The sequence below is a fragment of the Gambusia affinis genome, linkage group LG04 (genome assembly GCF_019740435.1).
Source record: "Gambusia affinis linkage group LG04, SWU_Gaff_1.0, whole genome shotgun sequence".
Taxonomy (NCBI): Eukaryota; Metazoa; Chordata; class Actinopteri; order Cyprinodontiformes; family Poeciliidae; genus Gambusia; species Gambusia affinis.
Genome location: NC_057871.1, coordinates 21,875,539 through 21,900,822, shown reverse-complemented (window position 1 = coordinate 21,900,822; position 25,284 = coordinate 21,875,539). Strand labels below are relative to the sequence as shown.

Here is a 25,284-nt window from a genome sequence, read left to right as displayed (position 1 = left end):
ATGTGTGCATCAGGAAAGTTCATTTTCTTATATATGGGAGTCAGACAGAGTGGAAAACAAGCCGCCATGGCAACCAACCATGACTGCAGTCTAATGATAGGCTGCAAACTCCAAACCATCATCTGCATCTCTGGGCTTTTTTTTTTTTTTTCTGCAACCCCCTTTCCCTCTGCAGAGATAACAGTGGAAAGTGATGTCATCCGTCGTCTGAGTTTTGTACATTCAATGCCATATAGAAAAGCAGAAAACAATAATCCTGTGGTTTCTCGGACCGGCGAGCTGTTGTTCCAGAACCGTCCAGAGAACCGACATTTCCTCCCCCGCCCCCAAGTTTTTTCCCTTCGTTTTCTAAAAAGGACAAAATGTACAGTTTCGTTTTTGTCCAGAGCAAAACATGTTTTCCCATGTGACCCTGGGAGCCTTGAGGAAGCCGGTGATCTCAGAGCAGAGACGAATTCACGAATCCATTAACCTCTGACTCCTCAGTAATCTGAAGTGCCTGAACAATTTAAAATGAAACAAAACATTTTCTCACGTTACAGCCACAAACTTCAATGTGTTTGTAATACGGATTGCACATGTAAAACGATTTTTTTATTGTACGAAGACCAAGGCGCACAGAGAGAAAGTTGTGTTTGGCTTATAGAACAATATCCTGAAATTTGACCATCTCAAAGAGACTCTGATAACTTCATCTTCTGAAAACTGCAGGCCTACCAAATCATGGCAGCATTAATCGGAGAAGCAGCCAAGGAACATGTGGTTTCTCCGGAGAGAAGAAAGTGGGGGAATATGTTTACAAGACAACCATTTGGTCGCGCACTCTACAAATCTGTTATTTATGTGAGAGTGGGAAAGAAGGAAGTCAATGTTGAAAGAGAGCCATAAGAACTCCTGCTAGGGGTTGCCACAGCAGACATCTGGAAGAAGGTTCCTCTGATCTAAAGGAGAATAATCCTGAATGCTAAACAGTAGGGAGTGGAAGACTAATGTCGTGCAACACACCATCCCCACTAAGAAGCACGGTAATGGTGACATCATTCTGTCGGGACTAATTCTTTAGACAGGAAAGCTGATGAGAGTTGATGGAAAGACGGATGGAGAGAAAACCTGTTGGAGGACTGCAAATACACACCTTAAAGAAACTGAGAAATTGTGGCAAAATTGACGTTCGTGGGTGATCTCGATCGCAGTTTCTTTCAAGAACATCGGGCAAAATCTTCAGTCTCTAAATGCCCAAAGGCGGTACAGGCATAACCCAAACATCCTCGCAGATGTAAATGCAACAAAATCTGTGGCCACAAAGTACTGATTCATGGTGAAATATATATACATACCACATGTTCATTAGTAAAACACTTTAAAAACGTGCCCTTCTAAACCTGGTTGTTGCTTTTTTTAGTGTGTAGTCCAAGGTAATATTCTCAAACTATGTAAATGTCCTACATTTTTGTAACTTTGCTTGACAATCTTTCTTAACTATTTGCATTTTTTCTCAAGCTCGTTAGCATATCGGTTATGATTTGCATTAGATACTTATACGTGTAAAAAAAAAATAAGCCGAGGTGCACTTTTTTTTTCCCCCACTTGAACACCTGGCCCCCAAAATGTCTGCGTACGCCACTGACTACTACGCACCACCCTGTGTTAGTTTATCAGATAAATGATAACAGACAAGCTGTAAAAAAAAAAAAAAAGGTCAAGTTTCATAAATGCTCTCTGAATATGTGGAAGGTGATAAGGAGTCATGATATTTCTGGATCCTCTCGTCTCTCTTCTTGTGCAGGTTGAAGTGAACCCCAGCCTGGACATGGCTGAGTCTGATTTCCAAAACAACGCCATGCGCTGCCGGTGCAAGTACGACGGAGCACGAGTTTATCTCTTCCGCTGCCACGCAGGTAACGCAGCATGCTGCACATGAAAACCCCTCGCCCTATTGAAGAATTTGTACTGATTATTTGCTTTTTATGCTTTTTTTTTTTAATTTCTTCATCTCTTGGTTTATTCGTTTCTCATCAGCTGACGCGTACAGCGCCGAGGAGGAGGACTTGTTCGACCACCAGCGTCAACTTTCCAACAACTTCTTGTGAACTGGGGGAAACACGTACATTTAAGAACTGTACGACTCTTGTCCAGACCTCAGAAGTCAGGCGGCGAAGAGTAAACAACAGTAAATCGGAAAAGCTGAGACAGAGGGGGAGAAAGTGAACGGAAGGAGAGGACAGAAATGGCTTTTTATCTTTGTTGCTTTTAGGGTCCCGTGATAGATCGTTGTGAGAAGATTTGGTTTTTGTTCGAACATTAGATAGGAATAAAGAATACATGTAGAAAGAGAAAGGGATGCAAAGGAAGACAAAAGCTGGACCATGATTTGTGATAAAGCAGTTTACAGATTCAAAAACATGCCTCTTTTTTTTTTTACAAATGTTAACGCCTTGTTTAAATCATAACCACAGTTATAAGTAGTGAGACGAAGGCACATGAGGAGAACCTGTGTCGTGCATCACTCAATTGTCCACATATTTACAAAAGTAAACGAAACGGGCTTCCAGTACGTTCACCGTCCACGTAACAACATCCAGGATTTACTGCCAGAACTGTGTGTTTTTCTTTATTTTAGTTTTCATTTAGATTTTATTTCATCTCATGGTGCTATTTTGCTTCTGTTTTAAATAAATACTGTAATGTATTGCAAATGTATTGTCATGTACAGTCTTATATTACCTCTCTCAACTATTGTTCTTCAGGTTCTTTAATTTATGCAGAATTTTAATGTACTTTGAAGTTGAAACTTGATTGTATTGTTAATTTTATTATGACAAATACTTCCACTTTGTTTGATCTTTCCTTGTCAAACACAAGGGAGCAACATGAGATCTGGTTGTACCATTGCATCGAGCTTCAGAGTACTTGGTAACAGTAGCGAAAGAATAAAAGTCAGATTTACAAAACGTCTGATCCTTTCAGTGCTGGTTATTTGTGGGCAGGGCCTGAGACTGCCAGCTAAAACGAAAGAGAAATAAGAATAAAGTTAAGAGTTTTCAGTCAGGATATAGAAATTATGCAAGCTGCCTCCAAAGACGTGTTGATTATTATTGGGTTGTTTTTTTTTTTTCTTCACTTTTGAACCAGTCACAACCTAAATCTATAAAATTGTGCTTACTTGGGCCGATACATGTGTCTTTTTCTTTACTTCATTAACTTTGGTTAACGAAGTAACCAAAGTTAATGGTTACTTGTCACAGGCTGGGCATGACTCAGGCAGTCAGAGGTCCAACATGGTGTCTGTCTCGTTCTTCGCTCCATTTTTTTTTAATCGGCACTGACTCAGCTCTTCAGTGAAGATAATAATATACGCTTGAGTTGCTTGTGCTAGAACCACAAGCAACTCAAGAGTTTTTGCTACGTCTACGTCAGGTTTCTGTGAGGACAAATAGAGCTGGAAACATAGAGTTAAAACCGACTGGAGAATAAAACTTTGTTATTGTACTTTTTCTCGAAGAATCTGCAGGGCAGTACCCCAAAAAGTATTTTGGGGGGCCTCCATACCAACATGCCCACACCAGACGCTTTATCATTCCTAAGCTATTCTACTAGAATGCGTTTAACAAACGTGCATCATGCGTACGGCGCCGGACGCATGATGAGTACGCCACTTGGGCCATACACATAATATCCTCTTGACCTGCATTGCCTTGGGCCGGTCCAGGGAACTACACAACTATATAAGCCTATGGAGCAACCACAATTAAACTAACATTAAATATTAAATTACGCTAAGTGTCATTTTAACGGATCCCTGTTTATTCGTAATTCAAGGTCTGAGGACTTAGTTTTTTTGAGCAAAAGGCTAACCCTGACCCTAGGCTGTGATCTACTGAGAGATTTAAACTTCTCAAACCAAACCAACGGGTTGTTTTGAGATCTTTTAAACCTTACCGACAGCATTTTATCAGAACAACTGCATAATTATTGGAGAATCGTTTGTTTAATTAAAAGACAATTGGTTCAGTTTGAAGGGACCATGTTCAAAGTCGGTTTTTGTGTGTTTATAGTGCTGCAGTTGGCATGAGGTTATTTTCCTACAATGCTGCATTTGCTGTAAACATTTTATTAGACTTAGTCCTTACAGGAAGAGAGAGTGATTTGTGTTTCACTCCACTGAGAAGGAGGATGTCCGTTCAGCACCTCCTAATTAGGAGAGAACTTATTGTTGTGATCTCTCATTTAGTGAAAAGTCCTTTCTGGTCGAGATTTATTTATTTTTTCCTCATTGTCATCTCTAGCAAGAAGCTAGCACGAAGAGAAGCGGAAGTGCGGCAGCTGAGCTCGAGAAATAAAACAACATTTTCTGCTATATTTAGTCAGATACTGACAGTTTTAAGTTTTTCGAAACATTCTGATAATACTGACGTAGAGCTAAACATTTTCTAACATTAACGCGGTGGTGGACGCATTTTCACCACCGCGGAGGGCTTCTTGTTTCTCACTTAGAGTATGTCAACCTGAGTTTTCTTTCAGGGGGCTCAAGACACATTAATACTTACTTTCTCAATAAACTCTATTAATTTGCCACATAGTGTCTGTGTTGTCATTCATCCCAGAACATCAATTATTACATTCCTCCATTTACAACATCTGGGGAGATGCAACTGTGCCATAAAGGTGAACTTACAGCATGGTTCTGTGGCGAGATCTGAAAGCTGCTGTTCACAAACACTCTCCATTTAATCTGACAGAGTTTGAGCTGTTTTGCAAAGGAGAATGGGGCAAAACTTTCAGTCACTAAATGTGCAAAGCGGGTCGAGACAAACCCTAAAAGACCAGCAGCAAAAGGTGGCTCCACAAAGCACTGAATCACGGGAGCAAAATGCTTTTTCACACACCATCTTCTGCCGGCACATGCGATTACTTCTGTTATGTTTTATTACTCATAAAAATGTTTTGAACCATGTGTATTATTTTCTACTTCTTCACAGGTGAATACCACTTTGTGTTGGTGTGTCACATAAAATTCACACAAAACTCCATTGAAATGTATTTATGTTTTTTGGTTGTAATGTGACAAAATATTGAAAAATGAAAGGGGTGATGGATTCTTCTGCAAGTCACTGTGACTGTATTTAAAGTGGCAGAGCCCCTCATTCTGAAAGGAGCTCAAAATAGACTAAAATCTCATTATCTAAGAATGCAATGAACATGTTTTGTGTCGACCAAAGGCCTACCATAACCTGCTTAAGGAAGCACAATAGGTCACCTCTAATAAAGTCCTGCTTTTGCTTTTTGTGCACTTGCGCTTAAAACAGAGGACAAAGAAAGTCAAAATGTAAAACAAATGTCTTCGCTAAAAATGCCTGTAGACGCAAAGTTAGAAAGTTAGAAAAGCGAATCAAATGACGTAAGATAAACTTTCTGAGTGTTTGCTGCTAGGATACACAACACCCTCCTCCTCCAGGGGTCATTTACTGTGCAGGCACATGAGATTGCTCCCTTTATTTAGACGCTGCCTCATTTCATTTGCTTTATGAAACCCGTTTCTACGCGCGGAGCAGAGCTTGCACTTGTGCTCACCACTTGCTCAGTAGTGGTTTGTGTTTGTGTTGTTAATCTAATGATTGTGTTCGAGTCTCCCAGTACACTGCTCTGCGGTACATCACCTCCTCGTGAAGCCACAATAAAAGGCATGACATTGTGGGCAGGGCTCGGATCTCACACGATGTTGGTTAACGGTAAAAAGAAAAAAAAAAGACACGGCTTCTTGCTCTCTGTATGTCGCTAAGCCACAGGGACAACAAACAGGGCGGTCGGCTGAAAATTTGTGCAGAAATTGAGAAAATTCTACTCTGCGCTGGAGGCGATCCAGACTGTTGTCATGTGTCGTTCTCGAAGGTGGAGCCTCGTTCTATCAGAACCATGTCTGCCTTCCAGAAACGTTTTGAAGATCTAACTCTTTATGCTTCCCTCTAAGCAGCTTTACTGTTAGTTTTGGTATTGTGTGCATTGTTACTTTCCCTGCCAAATGGACTCACACCCCCTGAACCTTTTCACTGATATTTTTAGCAAAGGTTCACAAAATAGGAAAAGTGCAAACAAGCTGAGACATGATTTAGCTATGAATAAAAGTGTGAACAGCTTGTGCCGTATATCTTTGCCAGGGTTTTAGTCTGGCCAAGGATTTTTAATTTAATTAGCCAGGTCTGAATGTGTAAATGCTCAGATTTAAACCATTTCTTTTAAGCTGACTGTATATTTAGGAAACCGTACATTTTCCCCCGCTTTCTCCAACAGGGTTTCGATCGGTATTGAACTCCATTTTGATCCTGTCTCACCGTGGTAGATGGTTTTAGTTTTCTGCCATACATAATATATATTCACAGACCAATATTTGGTCTAACATAGTTTGGTCTCACCTTACCAAGGTCCTGCAAACAGAACTTTTTTCTTGCCACTCTCCTAAAACGGTTAGATTTTTGCACACCTAAACGGTGCCCTTGGTTTCTATCGTACTTCTGTGCCGGGATCAGATTTCAGAACCGAGTTGCTCCCACAGATTTTCTGTTGCCGTGTAAAAAAAAAAAAAAAGTTGCATTCTCTTCCTGCCATTATTATTGTTACTATTATTATTTATTTATTATATTTATTATATTTATTTTATTTATTTATTTATTTATTTATTTATTATTATTTATTATTGTTATTATTATTATTATTACTTCCTCCTGGAAGTTATTTTGTTTTTGTGAATTTGCCTGAAAATCTCTCGCAGTGCATGTCTGTGACAAACTCACAATAGTGAAGCAATACGGTTTCACTATTGCACTTCTTTTATGAAACATGTTCTGTATAAACTCATTGCAAAAAAAGAACTTAATTTAACTTTTTTTTTTTTTTTTTTTGTTTTTTTTTTTTTACACATCTGAATAAGTTTCAGCTTTTACTCCAGTTTGTCTACAATGTTTAGTTTAGAAAGCTGCATCTGTTCATTAATCTCTTAATGGAGCAACAATGAGAGCAGGGAATGTTGGTTTTATTGATATTTTTCCATTGCTGTGTCTTATTCGGGTAGCACAACGTACGTTTTGATTAATATTAATCCCTAAAACCTACTTATAATAAGCAGAAATGTGCAAAAGTAGCATATGATGCAATTAAGAGTTTTATGTTTCCATATCTTTTTGTATTATTTTCAAAACCGGGCTGATAGTCTCTTTAAAAAGTAACTGAAATTCAGGAACTGATCACTTTTTTAACTGTTTACTTTGTTAAGTGAGATAAAAAAAATTGCGACGGCTGCTTTCGCGTCTCTGTTTTCATGCTTTGTTCTCTGTGTTTCTAAGTAAATTACAATCAACAAAATCTAGATTAGATTAGAGATTCACAGATAAACTCTACTCTCACCAGGTGAAATACGTTTTGTTTCTGTAGAAGCAAACAGAATCAGGAAACGTTAAACAACTTCTAATTCAAAAATACTGACCCAGATGATTCTCTTATGCAAAAATGTTACTCAACATAAATTCCTGCGAGCTCATTTAGAGTCATGTTTTTTTTTTTTTTTTAAAGGAACATATAATGATGCCTTCTCAGAAGCTGCTGCTTTTAATTTAGCTCTCTAAGTGCAACGTGGCACAAAGTCTCCGTCACTCTCCGGCTGCAACCAGAGTAAATTTCTCACATGAGTTTAGCGCTGACCTGATAAGACGCTTCGCAGGGGAAGATTGAAGTCCATGTTATGAATGAATACCTGACTGAAAGCAACACGATCAGCATATTTTCGTCTCCGCTCATTTGCACTCAGGACAAGATGTTAGATCGATTTGCTGAACTTTCAGCTACACTCAAGTTAATAATATTTGGGTTTAATAAAAAGGCGGCATATCTACAGCTGTGAATGCACTGTTCCTGGTCAAACATGGCGGGAGCAAGATGCAGTGCCACATGGTCTGTAGTCAGCTGGGTGAAACCGCAGAGGAGGTGTCTGTCTGCATCTGTCAGAAAATGCTCCTGTTCATGAGGTGTGTGTGTGTGTGTGTGCGTGTGTGTGTGTGTGTGTGTGTGTGTGTGTGTGTGTGTGCACACTCAGAAGGAAGCTCATTTAAGAGAGCTAAGCCTGAATTAGAGGGCTAAATCTCAAAGTGTAATGTTAGAGAAGGCTTGGTGCTTAAAAATAATAATAAAAAAGTCTAGTCCAAACTTTCCAGGAATAAATAGTTATGTAACCCTCTGTAAAAAAAAAAAATATATATATATATATCTACCTTTTTATAATCTGTCCTAATATAGCCACAAAGCTTAATGTGTCTTAATGTGATTTTCTATTTTTTTATTTTTTGCTCCTAATTTTGTAGCTCAAACATATTTGGGTCAACATCCTTTACAAATAAAAATCCTAAAACAAGACAGGTGCATATAAAATGTAAATCCAAGGGCATGGCTGGTAGAGATAAATAACATTTGCAGCTCTAATTACAAAAAATGAGGTTCTTCAAAATATAGAGTTGAATTGATTAAACACCACACTATGAAGACTTTTAATGTGGAGAAAAAAAAAACTTTGAAAAGAAACTTTTCTCCCTTTAATTTCATGTATTTGATAGGGACAATGTATATTAATTTACATTTTCTGTAAATGTGCCATAATTAGGCCAAAAGGCTACTTGTCATCTGTTGTCACACTTTCCACTTTTTCTGCATCACATTAATTTCCTAAGACAGAAAAAAATAAAACATAAAAAACTTGAGCTGGGATTTTGCTTTATTTTTACTTGTTTAGGCCACAACTCAAACTACTGAAACACTTTTTTTTTTTATCAGAATAAAAACGCAACAAAAACAAAAAACTAAACAAATCATTCGTTCAAACTTACAAAACAATGGAGATGAGTTCGTTAAGTCTCTTACATCCTCAAGCTGATCTGTCTGCCCAAACTGAACGCGGCATTTAGCATTTGAAATAAAATCAATAGTAAGCTGGGCTTTAGCAAACAGGACAAGACTTGAACAACAACAACAACAGCAAAAAATATGCACGCCACGTGATGTCCTAACTCAAAGTCTTGAAAGTAACGCTTGTGGTTGGCAGCGGTTGGTCTGAGGCTGGTGCGAGTTTAAAAATGTTAGCCATTACTGAGGAACAGTAGTAATTTAGAGTAAAAAATGTGTACTTGACTTACTTAGCTAGCATCAAATTCAACAATGTCTACATCAAAGCAACAATGAACCGCTTTTAAAACATTTTAAAGCCAAACATGAAAGCTTTGGATCAAATAGTTGCACATCGAGTCTCGGTGCTTTAATAAAAATGAACGCGAGTCCAGATGTTTGCTCCAATCATGGCTGGTTGAAAGAAAACCAGAGTTGAAATTCGAGTAATTTTCAACAAAATAACAGGAAAAAAAAAACTGTTGCATCCATTCACTTTCCATCCCAAGCATCTTCTCTTTGTTTCGCTGCCAGGCGCTTTTGTTCTGAAAGGTAAATCAAGAAGCGCAAACATGTGACACGCATGAAGACGTGGAAGCATGTATAGACAAAAAAATCTTTTAAAAAAACTCCCAGAAGGTGAATCAATGATCTAAATATATATCTGCTGTTACCAGAAGTGGGGATGTGAGGAGCGGGTGGCAAGACTGAGGAGCCAGCTGGAAGTACTTTTTTTACATGTGACATCACTTTCCCAGAACATACTGTTTAACGCGTGATGCTGTTCTGTACTCACATTTACTGTGCATTTACAGATCTTAAATAAAAGAGCCTGGTGGTGCGCCTATGCTGAGAACAAAGAAGCTTTTTTAGTTCGCTGCAGTCCGGACCTCTGCTTCCTGGACTGGCTGCTCGTTGGGCTGCAGTTGTGGTTTTCTGTGCCTATATACTTATGTTCCCTCCATGGAGGAAAATGGCTGCTGTGCTGATTATAGAGCTGCAGTGATGTGCACAGCAACTGATGCGAGTCCTCTTGGCATCGGTTTGCATCTTTCCAGCTCAGGTCTGTGACAATGTACAGACAGCTCCCACTTGTGGCAGAGACCATGCACTGCACATGCAGGTAAAAGGGGGCAGGAGGGTGGGTGACACCACATTTCAATAAATTCTTATTTTCAGCCTTCAGACATTTTGTCAGAAACTTTAACAGCTATTTTTATGATACTAATAAAACAAAAATCTTCCATTTAAAGATAAACCTCATGTGTTTGTGTAAACGTACCTTTTGCCTGCTGGAGTTTGTTCTTCTCTGCCTCTCGCTGCTCCTTCGTTAAGTTGCTTTTCACACCAAGTGCTCCGATCACAAGCTTCCGAGCCAACGCCGCGCTTGTCTGAGGTCGCTCTTTAGCAGGCAGGAGGTAGTCTTATAACAACAGGGAGGTAAAATGTTTTAGCTACTGTCTCTGGGTAGATATTAACTGTGAAAATAAAATTAAATGAAATTAAATAAAAAAAAAAAAGGCATAAAAATTTCCATTTTTTGCTCATTCCAAAAATCCAGAATCAAATGATCTGGTCTTAACCAGCTGGGATTACTAATAAAACTAAACTATGCAGGAGTCCTCAAAGATGTTGTGTTTTCTTTCCCCTTTCTTTTTAATTCAATAAATTTAGTGGAAATAACTAATCGCGGTATCTCCAGGTTTCAGAAGATCAAATTTAAGACTTTTTAAAGACCTTTATTTATGCCACTTTGAATGAAAATTATGATCCAACCACCTCTATATCCAAATACGAGGGTAGCTGGGAGATTCTGCTGTATTACAATAAAGCGAAGCAAAAACTGAAATTTCTGGGGTCTGTTTGTGGCTCTTGGGAGCAGATCAAAATACTACATAAATAGACATCAATGCAAAGTAAAAACGCAGCAACATGCAGTTGTACCTGAGCAGCCGCGGGCTTTAGCCTTGGTGGCGTTGGAGGATTTGGAAAGTGGTCTCAACTTCATCAGTGGGTGTTTGGATCTGAGAGCTTCTCGGGCTGAAAAGTGAAAAGAAATACAAAATAACAGAACAGCGGACCTTGGGCTCCATTTATATTACGATATTGACACACTTAATGATGTGTTTATGTGTAGGCTCTGTTAAAGTTCATACACTCCCATGACAGTTTCCTCCCAAACGTCTCCAGAAACAAACCCTTTGGTAGCCATGCCTTTAAAAGCTACAACCTTGGACCCATGTTAGTATATTTCCTTAGGGTAGACTATGAGTAGATGATAGAAGATTACTTTAAATCATCTGCAGTCAAAGCAAATGTATGACACACCTCCACGGTCACAGAGTCAGGTTATGAACTGATTCAAGGTTGGTACAAAACGTCCAGTGGGAGATCAGTTTTTCTTTTTTTATACCCAAAATACCGGAGTTAAAATGGTCGAAGCTACAGACGTACAAAACGTGGCAGAGAGGGAAGGACCAGTGACGGTGCTGAGAGCGAGGCAAAGCTTCACTCACCTGCTACGGGGCTGGAGAAGAGACCCAGGGCGTGCGAGTCATCAATCCACTTGATGTCAAATCCTCTCTGTCTGAAAACCCAGCCAGCAGTCAGATGAATCCAGCACCGATCGTTTAATAAAACCGGACAACCCTCAATCAAAGATGGTTCTCGCTCAGCAGATTTAAACTCTCTTAACTTGAACATGAGCAAAATCTCGAGACATTTTAAATCAAACTAGATCAAGCTAGTTGTGTTGGGAATGGTTCGCACTTAAAGAATGCATGTGATTGTGTCACTGACAATAATAGCAATAATAAGCCAAAGATTTAGTGCAGTTTAATTGGCTAACCCATGAATTTGCTCCTTTAAAAGTTTTCCTTCTGCCCAAACTATCTAATATTATTTCAGATGCATAAACACTAAAGTGAATGGAAAAAAAAATAAAAGCTATTAGAATGAGCGTCCATAAATTACCATGCAATAAAACTCATAACTGTTTGTCATGGCAGCTTGCTGAAAATAGACTGGACTCAGATCCAGGAATGTTACTCGTCCAGTGAGCAAGGAGGGAGGCAACAGAAGCACAACTGCGTTTGATTTTAGAAAAACTCAACAGAATTTGATTTAAACAGAGCAATTGTCAAAAATATTCACACATTTTTCCATAAAAGGTAGACAAGCGAGATGGATGTGTACGTACTGGTAGCACTGAAATAACCTGAGGAGGTCTTCCGTCTTAAACTCCGTGGGGAAGTCGTAGATTTCCACAATGTGGGACAGTTCGTCCTCTGTGAGGTCAATCTCGTCTTCGTCGTCCAGGTCCATATTGTAGTAGTCGAATCTAGGTTCCTGTTTCGACTTCTTCCTTCTGCCCTCGCTCAGAGCCAGCTTGAGTGGCGAGAGACACAAGATATGAATGAAAGGAGACACAAATGAACCTCATCAACAGTGTCAAAGCTTGAGCAATCTCTTGAGTTGATTGGAGGTGAAGTTGAATTTAGGAGCAGTTGAAGTTTTTCTTCATTACTTCCCCCTTATTGTGGAATCCAGCAGTACCTCTAGCAGCTAAAATGATCCTCAGCATGAGGAATCGACCACTACGCTAGACAGTTGATGCAGCACTCTCAGTCTATGACTCATCTGACCATGAAACCTTTCTCCAGAAGGCATTAAGGATTGTCCATGTGGACCCAAAGCTTGAACTTGTCACTATTGGAGCAGGAGCTTCTTTCTTGGTAGGTCCAACCAGATGTGCTGGTTAAGAAGCTTCCACTTTAGAATGAGTGTGAGCTTTATAAGTTCCTGAACAACCAGCTTCCCCTCTTCTAAAGGTAACAATTTAGGTTAGATGGCTAAAGCCTGAGCACACTTTGGCGTTCCAACAGGACACCAATCACAAAAGCAAAACTGGTTTGGGAATTGACAAGTCGGGTTTCTTATAGCCCTGATCTCAACTCTATCAAGAATTTATAGATCAACCTTAAAAAGCCGCTTTGTTCTAGAAAAATCAACCAATTTAAATGAGCTCCTCCATTTCTGACTAGAATAGTGGTGAAATATCAGGCGGCCAAAAGTATGTGTAAAAAAATAAATAAATAAAAATCGATCTTGTTAATCATGTTGGTAGGTTTCCCAACTCTGGTCCTCAAGACACACATCCCTGCATGTTTTCCTGCTTTAATACGCCTGATTCATCTGACTGTATTGGGTGTGTGCATGTTTGGGTTTTTTTGGACAATAATTGATGGTTTTAGTGGCATATCGGTAGGATTTCTTGCCAACATGCCAACGCCTGTTAATCAGTCATCAATTGAATCAGCTGGGCTGAAGCAAGAAAACACCTAAAACATGCAGGGCCGTGTGCATTCAGGACCAGGGTTGGGGAAACTCTCCAAAAACCAAAAACGGTATGCACAATATGTTGGAGAAGAGGAATGCTGGTTAAGAGTCAGAGATGCTAAAACCCACAAACAGCTCTCACCTCTTCCAGTAGATGTGGATCTAAACAGTCTCCTTCATCATTGAACAGAGTTTCCCAGCTGTCCTCCTCCTCCTCATCTTGAGGAGATGCTGGTTCCTGCTGTGATGAAGCTTCAGCCTCTTCCTGCCCATTAGCCATCACCTGCTCGTCCTGTAGCCTCTCCTCCTGCACATCACAGCTCGGAGAGTCTGCGCCTCCTGCAGCTGCTGCTGCGGTGTTGGCCTTGTCCTTCCTGTTTTTGGCGTTCTTTCGAGCCTTATCTGTATACCGAGGTTTGGGTCTTGGTTTGTCCTCTCCCTGAGTGGGAGTTTTGTCTTTACCGGCCGGGCGTCGCTGTTTGGGGACGTACACAGCCTGGTTGGGCCTCTTCGACTGACAGGCATCTGTCGATGTTTGCTGGTTTGGAGCGCAGTCCTCCCCTTGCTTCTCTTCTTTTGGCTTTTCCAACTCCATGTTTAAATTCGAATATCTAAAAATTGCAGTAAGCGGAGATAATTACTTTCACAGCTACGGATTAAATGAAAAATAATTTTCGAAATCTTAAAATCAGTGTATTAGAGTTTACATCACTTAAAAGGTAACCTTACTCGAAACATTTAGCTAATTTCTCTAAAATATACTTCTTTCATTCAAATCTGAGACACATTTTCGCTTTAGCTTACCCGTGTTTGGTTTGTTTAGCAACAGATTTTGTCGCATTCTATGACGAAAGCGCTATCAACAGCAAAGCATTATGGGAGACGTAGTTCTCTACGCACCTCAACCAACCTTCCATCTACTAGCATCGTTGATGCATATCGAGATAGGAAGTCAGAAAAACATGGTCTATCTTAATAGGCCGTTGTTTCTGCTATAATGACAAAAGACAAACAAATATATATCTTTATATAAATTACAAGTCAAACAAATGTTTTTGGGTGCGCACCATTTTTGTCCCTTGAGGAAACGGTGTGGCAAGGTGGAGTGGTGGCGTTGGTTTGCACATAATCTCAAACTGCGCATTAGCCCATGTAGGTAAACAACCAGGATGCACATTTTCTGTTTTTTGTTGTTGTTGTTGTTTGTTGTTATAGTCAACGCTCATATTATCAAATATTCTTACGGGTTTGTTTGTTTGATTGATTGATTTTCTTTGTTGGCCACGACAAAAATTGTTTTAAATTAATACTAGTGAATTTGCAGAATTTTTAATACAGACTTGATTATAGTCAGAACCTAATATCTGGCCATATATGTTTCATTCTTCATTACATTGTCCATGGTAAATGAGTTAACAAACTCAGATTGAACCACCTGGTACTGGTGGTATACATAAAGGTGTTCAACAGTGTATATGTTTTGATCTAGTATAAAATGTTAGATTATAACATTTTGTCCACTGAATTGTTTGAGGAAGGTTTGTGTTTAAAAACCACAGTGAATCAGCAGTTTCTGACGCACTCTTATTCTTTAGCAGTGTCTCTGGTGCAAACACCAAAATTACATTGTCATTTCTATACCCCTTTCTTCCTATTCTATTATTTTGAACTTAAGTAAGTCATCTGCGTCACATCTACATGCCTCAATGTATGTGATTGGTGGATTCGCTGATGGTGCTAGCAAGTAATAGAACAGCTGTACCTATAAAAGTGGCCAGTAAGCACATAAACCCATCCACTCGCTCCGCTTTCTCATCGCTTTCCAATGAATCCTCTCCCGGCTGACTGTTAAGGAACATACCCAGGGGCTCAACGTCGCGCCCACAAAAATACGGGACACCCATTGGACAAACATATTTTACCCTTCACAAACGTGCTCTATGATTGGTCAGATTTTTAAACGTTACACAAGATGTTTCATAAATGCTTAATGTTGCAGTTGTGTAAGGTGCATATCGCTGAACACATTTGATGAAACTCTGAGTTGTGAACATACAGCTCACTGCAGGGGGATTACATTTGTGCATCTCTATTCACTGACGCGGTAAGAGAGTAAAAGAGTATTTGCTCTGTTTGCGACCGCCGTGCAAACGTACCAACATATTCTACTTATGATATTTAGCTGATTTCTAAATGGCATTTCTTAAAGGGGTTTAGAGGTTGGAGTAAAAGTGGCTTGAACAGAAATGCGCAGCTTTACTATGACTAAATTATTTTATAATTTCATTTTTTTTTATTCCATTCACTCAATAATACAATTGAATAGATGATGAAACAACTTTATACCATAGTAATTCACCCATGAAATCACCCAGGGCTCTGCATTCTTTTATTATGGTTTTTGTCTCATTTTTATTCACAGCCAAGAAAAATAAGAAGGCGAAGAAACAGCCAGCAAGCAGATGAATACGGAGAGAACTGTGCAAAGGCAGAAAAAGAACAAAAAAAAAATCAAAGCACTTTCATATCAAGACATCAAACGTGGTGTGCAATAAAACGCCATGCCACAGCTCACTTTAATTGACACTTTGACAACCTCAAACTTTGAATGAAAACAGAGGAATATAGAAAAAAAGATGGATGGACAGGGAGAGGAAGGGAGAATGAGAAATGACAGAGAGATTAGTCTAATCTAACAATGCAGAAGGGCTGAAATGACCTGCCAGATGGGACTTTCATCAGATCATGTGCTATGCATTATATCTTGATTAATCGTTTTAAAAAAAGAAAGACAACCTGATCTTTATCTCTGGTCCTCATTTCATAGCCATGAAAATGTTGTTCAGGTGAAAGACAAAAGTGCGCCCTCCTCTGTGAACAAACATCATGTGTGATTTTAATTGCGTTGCTCGAAGCGCCGGGATTCTAAAATTGTGTTTTTGACATTACCGGAATTTTTGACCAAGTTTTGTGAAAAGTTTTGATGAAAATACTACTACTGACTACTTCTAAGGTCAAGAGTTCAAAGTAATTGGTATTTGCTGTGAGAAAGTACATGTAGTTTGAAAAAAAAAAAGAAATTGGTCTGTATTTAATGTTTCATTCACACAAAGACTTTTTTGAAATTCTCTTTGAACAATTCATTTGTAGTGTATTGTCAGAAAATAATCTAGAATCTACATAATCTAGAAAATGTCAGATTTTTTAAAGTCTGCTTGTAAGTTTGTATTTGTTGCTAAACTTGGAAAGGATTATTCACTGAATCTGACAGAGCTTGAACAGTTTTGGAGGGAAGAATGGGGTGAAATTTCAGTGTTCAGATGTGCGAGTATGATTCAGACATGTTCACACAGACTCTGTGCAGCAATTCGTGCATCTAATAAACACTGACTTGAAATATGTGACTTATTTTGTTCCGTGTTTTTATGTAAATCTGTTTATTTTATATAAACCACTTTTAATGTCAAAGTTTTTTGAGGGATGTTTTATTTTTGGTCAAAAAAAGCCACGCTGTATTGGTCAATATTGATTTGTAAAAGTAATAATAGGGTAAAATATCCAAGTGAGTGAATACATTTTATAATGACTGCAGTTGTTTTACTTCCCTCTCTAGAGACAAATGATAGAAAGTCAGCAAGTCCCCATAATTTTACCCAAGAGCAGAAATCAGCAAACGCAAACAGATCTTCTTAATTTGAGCAGTGAAGCATTGTGTCCGAACTCTTGCCCCGCATAAACCAGATTGTTCTAGCAAGTCCAGTTCACGGCCGCTTCTTTCCACATTAGAGCTGTGGATGATCTAATTACCGCTGTCCTTAGATGTTTGGATGAGGAGATGAAAAGGAAACAAACATATTTTTATCATCCCTAAGTTTTGATGTGAGAACACATGATGGCACATCCTTATCGGATTTATCTTCCAAATTAGTAAAACTAAATGAAATGAAGCAGATCAAACAAGATGAAGGAGTCATTTAATTGCATTACACACCCACAGTCCACTTCCTGCATCAAGCTATCCTGTTTTGTCTGCTGGAATTGACATTTTGATGAGGAGATGGATAACGACGCTTCCGTAGATTATGGATTTTAACGCTCCTCATTTCCCCAGTCATGACTCTGTGCATAATCCCTTCCCCTAAATACTTTTTTAAGCATCAACCAAACCCAGTCATCATCACTTGTCTCAAACTTCACCAATTCTGTATGAAACTTACTTTATTCTCTGCTGAAAGTTGAGAAGTGGGCTGCAAACTCAAAGACAAAAGCGAACATAGATAATGACTCATGCCATCCTTTGAGGGCAACAAAAAGGAAAAAAAAATAACAAAAAAACAAGGCAGATTGTGAAATGCCACCTCGTGACTTTTTGGAGGAGCTAATCTATTCCATTTAATGTAGTTCAGAGGGGCTGGCACTGAAGACACAAGGCAGGATTAGTCGTCATACGGCGGTGGCAAGATGAAAGGAGATAAACCCCTTAGCCTCGTTCTTGGATGACTTTATATATTTATTTCCCTCAAGTCTCTTCCCAACGTTTGAAAAAGGATTTAGCAGCAAAGACACTTAAGTCTCTGGAATTTAATCTTTTTTCCCTCTTTCAAATATATTTTGTCTGTGCGAGGTTTTGCGTTTTATGAAGTTTAGTTAAGGCAGACTAGAATGACAGAATGATGGGTGCTAACTACATAGCGTCATGGAAAAGTATTCATCCTGCTTGAACTTTTTCACATTTTCCCAGGCCATGACTCCAGGCTAAAACATATTTTATTGGGATTTTGTGCAATAGACAAAGGCCTGGGAAACTCCAGTCCTTGAGGTAAAGGCGTCCGACAACCTCTAGACGTGTCCCTGGTCCTAAACATCCGAATCAAATGGTTGAACAGTCTCTTCAGTCTGCAGGCTCTAGAGTCCTGCCAACCGTCTAATTATCTGATTCAAATGAGTTGAAGCAGAGACACAAAGAAAAGTGTCAGGACTCCCGCAAAAGAGAACGAGAGTTACACACTCCTGTTTAGACCAAGACAAAGTGCAGCATATTTGTTGTATGGAAGTTTTCTTAGACACTATTTTTAAAATATTTTACCTAAAACACTCTAGATTAGGGCATCCATTGGTATTCTGATCATCTCAAACAAGTCTAGAGCAACCAGTGAATGGTCTGTTATACAACACCCCAGCAAAATGACTCCAATGCATAACTTCTTGTGACTATAACATGACACAATATGAAAAAGACACTTGCAAGAGGATAATTTGTCATCGAAGCAGTTATTTGAATTAGTTTTAGTATTATTAGCTGCAGTGTCTAACAAGATGGAATTAGAAAATTAGGACTTTGTGGTTTGGAAAGTGCTATTTATGTCCAGCTTGTCCATCTGACCGGTCTGTTCTTTGGCGTCTTTTCTGTTGTCTATTGACTCTGCAGACCCCACATTCTGAGATGGGCCTGCTGAGGGGTGCTGACCCGGAGCTTTGGCCTCTGCACATCAAAGGCTCCTTATAGAGGATGTTAATATTTGCTCAGGTGGATCTCACAAGTCTCCCTCTCTGAACAGAAACTACTCCAAGCTTATAAATATATCAGAGACCACAGGGACGTCTGGTCACCCTGTCCCTCTCTGACTGTTTCTGTGTGTGTGCTAGAGAACAGAGGGATGACAAAGTGCGCTGTCGCAAAACACTCGCAGTCATACAAACTGACCCCGCCCCTCTTCCAGTCTGTAACCTACATTTGAACTCGCCTTTTTCCTTTATTCTTGGTTGCATCCTGACCCGAGGGCGCCCTCTGCTCATGGGGTGGACACGGAGAGGACAGCTGGGGATAACAGGAGCCCTGTCCCAATCAAATGCCATCTTGCCCCCTGCTTCGTCCATCCCATGACCCCTCCATCGCCTTTGAACTCCTGTCACCTAATACTAGAGCAAGTGATCCCCTCCTTGTGATGTTGACTGTTTATCCAACACTGTTGGAAATAAAAAGAGTTAAAATGGGTGCAATGTTTCTTCTTTATGATACTGGAACATGTGCACTGGTTCTATTGCCTTTTTGGAGACATACCAGAAGCCTGAGCCCCATCTTCCCAGTGTTGCTTACAGCTCTGCTCATTGGATGACAGCTTAACTTGACTTGGCAGAGAGTGCTTGTTTACGCTCAGCTCCACGAATGAGATCTAACCCTCAGCTGCCTCCATCATCAGCCAACACAGATAGTCAGACGAGGAATCTAGAAACTTCAGCGTCACATCAAAGGAGCTGGAAGCCAGTCAGCTCCACATCTGTGGAACAATCTGAGCTCCGAGACGGATCTGTTTCGTAACCCTCTCTATGACAATCTACAGACTGCTGAAGACCTGCAGGACTGTTTCTGCTGCTGTAGCAACAGTGTAACCAGGCCCCTGTCTAGCATGCAGTGCGTGTCAAGAGATCGGGATCCCAGGCATCAATGGAGCTATGGTACAGTGACAAACTCAAGGACTTTTAAGAAGCGGTTTTCTTCCTTCTTTTAATAAAAGAAACAATCTGTCGTGTTTTATTGGGGAGTACAGTTAAAACCCATTGCATCTACTGAAAAACAAGAACACTTTGTATTTATTCTACAGCAGGGAATTGTTAATGAAACTGATATAATGTCTGACAAAGAGGAAAAAGCTAATGTGAGCTGCTAGTTTAAACATGTGCAATAAAGAAAATACTGGGAATACAGAGATAAAACACTTTACTTTTCTCAGCAAGAAACTTAGCAAACAGGCAAGACAGATAGTCAGGGAACCTCAGTCATTCCTGCATCCAGCTGACCCTTTTGTTTTATAGTTTACAATTTATCTGAAATCCAGTGCCAGGAAATCCAATACTGCTGTGGCTTTCAGTTCACCATCAATCTGAACATGTTCGGAAAACGGTTTTCCACAGTGATTTGTTCTGTCAATCTGCATTTGGAGCGCAGTGTAAAATGTCATTCTTTGACTGCATCTTTTTCTGAATAGCCTGTGAATGACGATAAGCCAAACGGGACTGAAAAATTTCGAAATATTGATCACTTGTTCTTATCAGCGAAACACAAGACGCTGTCCTTCCTACTTGTCATTGTCCTTCAGACCTGTGATAGTCATTGCTTTTCTAAAGATAAAGTTTATTTCAGGGCTTATGCTGTCAATAAAAGTCAAGGAGTCATCTAGCATTGCCATCTAAAGACAACATGGTATCGACTCCAGGACAGCACAAACCCTCAGGGTCACCAGAGGATCCTGATTAACACACAGACTTCATGGTAAACAAATAGTAAAAAGAGACAGCTCGTCTCGTGAGGTCCTCGAAACATTTCCTGCCCCAAAAGTAGGATGCTGGAGAACTTCCTCGCATTTTTGTGAAATGCGAGGAAGTTCTCCAGCATCTGGACCATCCATCGATCACATGGCTAATGTAATGTTATAATTCTCAAGATTCTTGATTCTTTAATTTTCAGTTATAAAGAAATAATGAACCCACTACGATGTTCTTCCTCAATCCTGATTCTGTTTAAGCACATTAGCCGCATGGATCATCTGAATGAAATTCATTTCTGTTCTTTCAGTAACTTACCCGCAGGACGGTCGGAGAGAGAAGTTCAAAGCTGCAGCTTATCTGTGCTCGATCTGCTGTCAAACAAAACAACTAACATAAACAAGAACGACTGCAAAAACAAACCCCCAGCAATCTGACAGTTTCAATAGTTGAAGCTTGAGTCTTCGGTTAATATCCTTACACAGAAGAAAAAGTCAAAGACACACAGTCAGGTTTTAAGGAAGTTGATATTCATACTAAATATTAACCCTTCAAAAAGCCAAACTGACGCTCACAGACACTCAGGTGACACTATTTTGGAAGGGAATACCGTTCAAATGTGAAAACTGTGAAATATTGCGATGATGTCCAATAGGTTAATCACAGAGTCAAGAGGCCAGGCAACACTGGACGTGCTGTGGTGGCGTAGGGGATAGCACGACCCACATTTGGAGGCCTTGAGTCCTTGACGCGGCCTTCGTAGGATCGATTCTTGGACCCGGCGATATTTGCCGCATATCTTCCCCCCTCTCCTTGCCCCTTTCCTGTCAGCCTACTGTCATATAAGGGACAATAGAGCCCACAAAAAGACCCCCTGGTGGGGAGAGAAAAAAAAAAGTCAATTTCCACCAAGTTTAAGAAATAATAATAATAAAAAAATTGAATAAAAGGCCAGGCAACATCTCTGTTTTTGTTCTGCTGTCATAACTCTTATAGTAGGTCACATTTCTGTGTCTGTGATCAAAACAGACTGCCTCAAGGAAATTACAGAATTGGAGGAACCATCTGCTCTGCAGGATGGGTATAATTAACTGCTCATATATGAAACTGACAATACACTGCAAATGAATCCAAGCATAAATACTAGACCCCTCAATTATTAATATATCTCTGACTGATTGAGTAAAGAGACAGATTCAGATTATAACTTTGTGTGCTAAATTCACACATAAAGTTTCACAATTTTTTTATCTTTTGTAAATCTACATGCTTCAACTTCACTGCTGGTACATATGAGTATCTGCTACTTTATGTTTGTCTCTAAAATAAAGTCCAGATAAAATACCTTAATGTTTGTGGTTGTCTTGTAAAAAAACAAAAACAAAAAAAAAAACAAGATTTTGCATCCAGGCGATGACATACTTATGGTCAATATTGGACCAACATTAGTGTCAAATGGTCCCCTGTTCCTGAAAGACAAGCATAAATGTAAATCAGCTTGTAAAAGAAGAGAAAATTAACTCAGTGACAAACTGCAGAGTGGATGCTTGTCAAATATTCATCACGTCCTTCATCCCTTCACTGCTACAGTCCAGGTTCAGTAGTGGTAAATGCAATTGTGGATCAAAACACATAAAGCCTTTCAATCCAAATTCTGTTAGTACTTGTAAAGAATCCATTAAAAATGTAAAGCTACTATTTATTCATTTTTCAAACAAACATCTTTTTCCAACCATCTAGGGCAGCTGTATTCAACTCCGGTCCTGAAGGGGCAGTGTTCTGCAGCCTGGTCCAACAAAACTGAATCAAATGGTTGAATTACCTCCTCAGTTTTCAGTCACGTACTCCAGAGGTCTTTCTAATGATTATTTGACTCAAATGTGTCAAAGCAGGGTCACGCATGTCTTACTCATGTATGGAGGCCTTGGTCCTCAAAGTGGCCGTCTCTGGGTCACTGGGTCAAGTCACGGCCTGACTGACCCCTGCAGCACGTCCTCCCCCTCTCTCACAAACAGATTTCCTGTCTGACATCTGTCAAATGTAAGTCTTTTCTATATATTTAAAACATCTTTGCTACTGAATCATTGTCTCCTTTCTTTGTCTGTATTTCTGTGTGTCTCAAATTCAAGCCTGAGCGAGTGTTCACAACAGTGGCCACAGCATCTTAAAATTCTGACTGATTCTCATCTGATATTGTATCATTTCTTCCTCACCCATCTGCCTGCCAGTCAGGTTGCTGGTGCTATAGATCCCTTATGGCTCAGCCAAAGAAACCATTGAAGCTCTGCGATGCAACCTCTTCCCCCTGCGTTTTGCTTATAGGATCCACAGGCAGACCTACAAAGATGTGATTGAAGTGAAAAGAGTCAAGTCAATCTGCGCTTACCCAATGGTGCATTCGCGTACTCACACACACACACACGCACGCACAAAAAAAAAACATGTGGGCGTTTCGTCTTGTAACATCTGAGATTCTTCAAATGCGCTTTTGAAAAAAGTTTCACGCCAACCACATCAGTGGAGGCGAAACTTGTGCAAAGACCTGCCAAGTAAGTCATGAACACACAAGGTACTCCACCCTACCTGCAGAAGAACAGCGTCCTCTCTTCTTTCCTTCTCCTCCACTGCTTCATCCTCGATGCAGTTTTATTAAAAAGCATCAATCTGTGTAATGCGCGCCTGACATCTGTTCATTGGGAACTTTGCGGCGAGAAGATAACTCACACTCAGGTGGATGGTTGACGAGGATAGTTTAGCAGATGTTCCAGGGAAAGATAAAATGAATTGCGTGCCCATCGATGTAAGCATGTGTTTGAACATTGGTGTGTTGCAGTATGCGTGAGATAACACCCAGAGAACCCCTGAGGGAACTCTCCTCTGGAGAGGCTGATTTTCCAAGAAGAAAATCTCCGGAGGAGGCATTTTACACCTTCACAGCTTGGAGCCTAAAGATGTGAGCTACTGACAGAAAGATAGGAATATTCGGGCTGAAGCACCACCTTTCTTAAGCAAGAAGTTACCCTCATGTGGATGGACGTCTGACTTCTTTGACTAAAGTTGATAGAGTGAGCGCACACATCTATGTCCATCTGATGTATAAATCTTGATTTTTATCGCTGAGAAATGCTGCCTCTCAGCATGAGATCTGAGATGATTTGGTATAAATTCCGATTCAAAAGCACAAAGAAAAAAATTGCTCAGGAATGATGTCGATGTGTTTATCTCCTTTTGTACCATCATTTCTCCTCTTCACTGGCAAATTTAAGCAAGGGAAGCGGCTTTTCAAAGAATCTGCAAAGGTTCTCATTCAAGCCTGAAGAGCAAGTATAAAAACTGCATGTGATTGAAAAGCGAAACTTGAAATTTCATAAAAAAAATATTCAGTTTTTCAGACAGTTTGAACATTTTATGAGACCGCTGTGGTACAAAGATTTTGAATACAGAAATCTGACGTTTTGATCGACAATCATCCAGGAGACCGACCCTTCACAATGAAGGTAAGGCACGAAAGGTACAAACTGTTGTGATCTGTGTTTTTGAGTTCTCTGTGTATTTATTTAGAGTTTTTCTATGTCCCTGAATCGCCGTGTTGTCCTGTCTACCCCTTGACTGCTCCCTGGTGAGTCTCGTTTCCTTGATTACCCTCAGTGTATTTAACCCCACCTGTGTTCTTTGTTCCTCATCAGGTCCTTGTCAAATGCACCAGTCTGTCTTGCTGTCCCTTCTTTTAGCCTGTTGATACCGACGATGAGCCCTGGCTTCCACTCAGTCGTGTTGCCTGGTTTTGTGGACTTTTTGGACTATATTCATCATTAAACATCCTCTCCTCACTCCAACCTGGGTCTGCTGCGTCCTGCCTCACCACCTCACACACCGCATTTTAGGACATAAACTGGCTGTTTAGTTTCATGAATAGCTTAGTAATTCATGTATTTCTTTCCAGAAAACCTTTATGGAGATTTATACTTTTAGATTTAGAATCAGTTCAGATAGCTAAAAGTACTAACACCTGCTTTAATGACTATGGTACTGCTCCAAACAATGAGAAATGTTGAACAAAAATAAGCAATTGAGATATGTTACGTAATAAAACTTTGAGCTTCACAATAATATTGTAATTTATAAGACATAAAATGATCTCCTGAATAAGAATTAATGGATATATGGCAACTAAGAAACCTGACTGACATGGATGATGTTTAGGTATTGCATAAATTGTTAAATATATATTTTTTTCGATGCGATGACCTGCTAAAACAGACTTCTGACACAATCTCTTTTGGCCTTGTGCCACAATTTCTTGGTTTTCCTCTAGCAGAGGAACATGAAGGGCTTTTTGAAGGCTGGAGATACTGTTGGTTACTGGATGTTTCTCCACCTGCAGCTTGCTTCAGTCGTACAAACACATACACACACAGAGAGACACACAGAGGCTTTTTACTTTATCCTGTATGTTAAAAGAACAGCTCAGACACAGGAGGAGCTGTTTGGATGTTTCCAAAGGCGCTGCTTTAGAGATGCAGGAGGAAAGGTGTAGGAAAGGAAAAAATGTGTAGCCTTTGCCCTGGAAAGGAAGTGATTTATACAGGACTGCAAAGGAAGCCCCCAGGATCGGGCTGTGATTTTGGAGCCCTGGCTACAGTCAAAATCAAGGTAGGGAAATGTTCACAGGCCCAGAAATACTTTTCGACTGAAAAATCTAAATAAATACAAAAACACAAGATATGTTTGTTTTTAGAGACACACTAAGAAATCCTCCGG

The 25,284-nt window shown here is 39.8% G+C and overlaps 1 protein-coding gene and 1 pseudogene across 2 annotated transcripts; one reads left to right on the top strand and one right to left on the bottom strand.

Moving 5' to 3' along the window:
* LOC122829602 overlaps positions 1-3,066 on the top strand; it is a 31,018-nt pseudogene extending 27,952 nt beyond the window's left edge.
* Positions 3,067-8,562: 5,496 nt separating this feature from the next.
* On the bottom strand, positions 8,563-14,197 carry LOC122829642 (coiled-coil domain-containing protein R3HCC1L-like). Of its 2 annotated transcripts, XM_044114384.1 has the most exons (7): positions 14,065-14,197; positions 13,403-13,871; positions 12,122-12,309; positions 11,439-11,509; positions 10,867-10,962; positions 10,205-10,345; positions 8,563-9,467 (listed from the first exon to the last, which is right to left on the bottom strand). In XM_044114384.1, the coding sequence occupies exons 2-7, from the start codon at positions 13,853-13,855 to the stop codon at positions 9,415-9,417; spliced, it is 1,002 nt and encodes a 333-aa protein (XP_043970319.1). In that variant the 5' UTR covers positions 13,856-13,871; positions 14,065-14,197; the 3' UTR covers positions 8,563-9,414. The 2 variants fall into 2 exon arrangements, with proteins under 2 accessions (XP_043970319.1, XP_043970320.1); XM_044114385.1 differs by having other exon boundaries at positions 13,403-14,066.
* Between the last annotated feature and the right edge of the window lie 11,087 nt (positions 14,198-25,284).

Excerpts from the sequence above, each read along its gene's own strand:
- LOC122829642 (XM_044114384.1), bottom strand. The coding sequence starts at position 13,855 with ATGGAGTTGGAAAAGCCAAAAGAAGAGAAGCAAGGGGAGGACTGCGCT. Across the intron at positions 12,310-13,402 it reads ATCCACATCTACTGGAAGAG|CTGGCTCTGAGCGAGGGCAG; the intron begins GTGAGAGCTGTT and ends TCGCCACTCAAG. Across the intron at positions 10,346-10,866 it reads TAAAGCCCGCGGCTGCTCAG|ACTACCTCCTGCCTGCTAAA; the intron begins GTACAACTGCAT and ends TGTTGTTATAAG.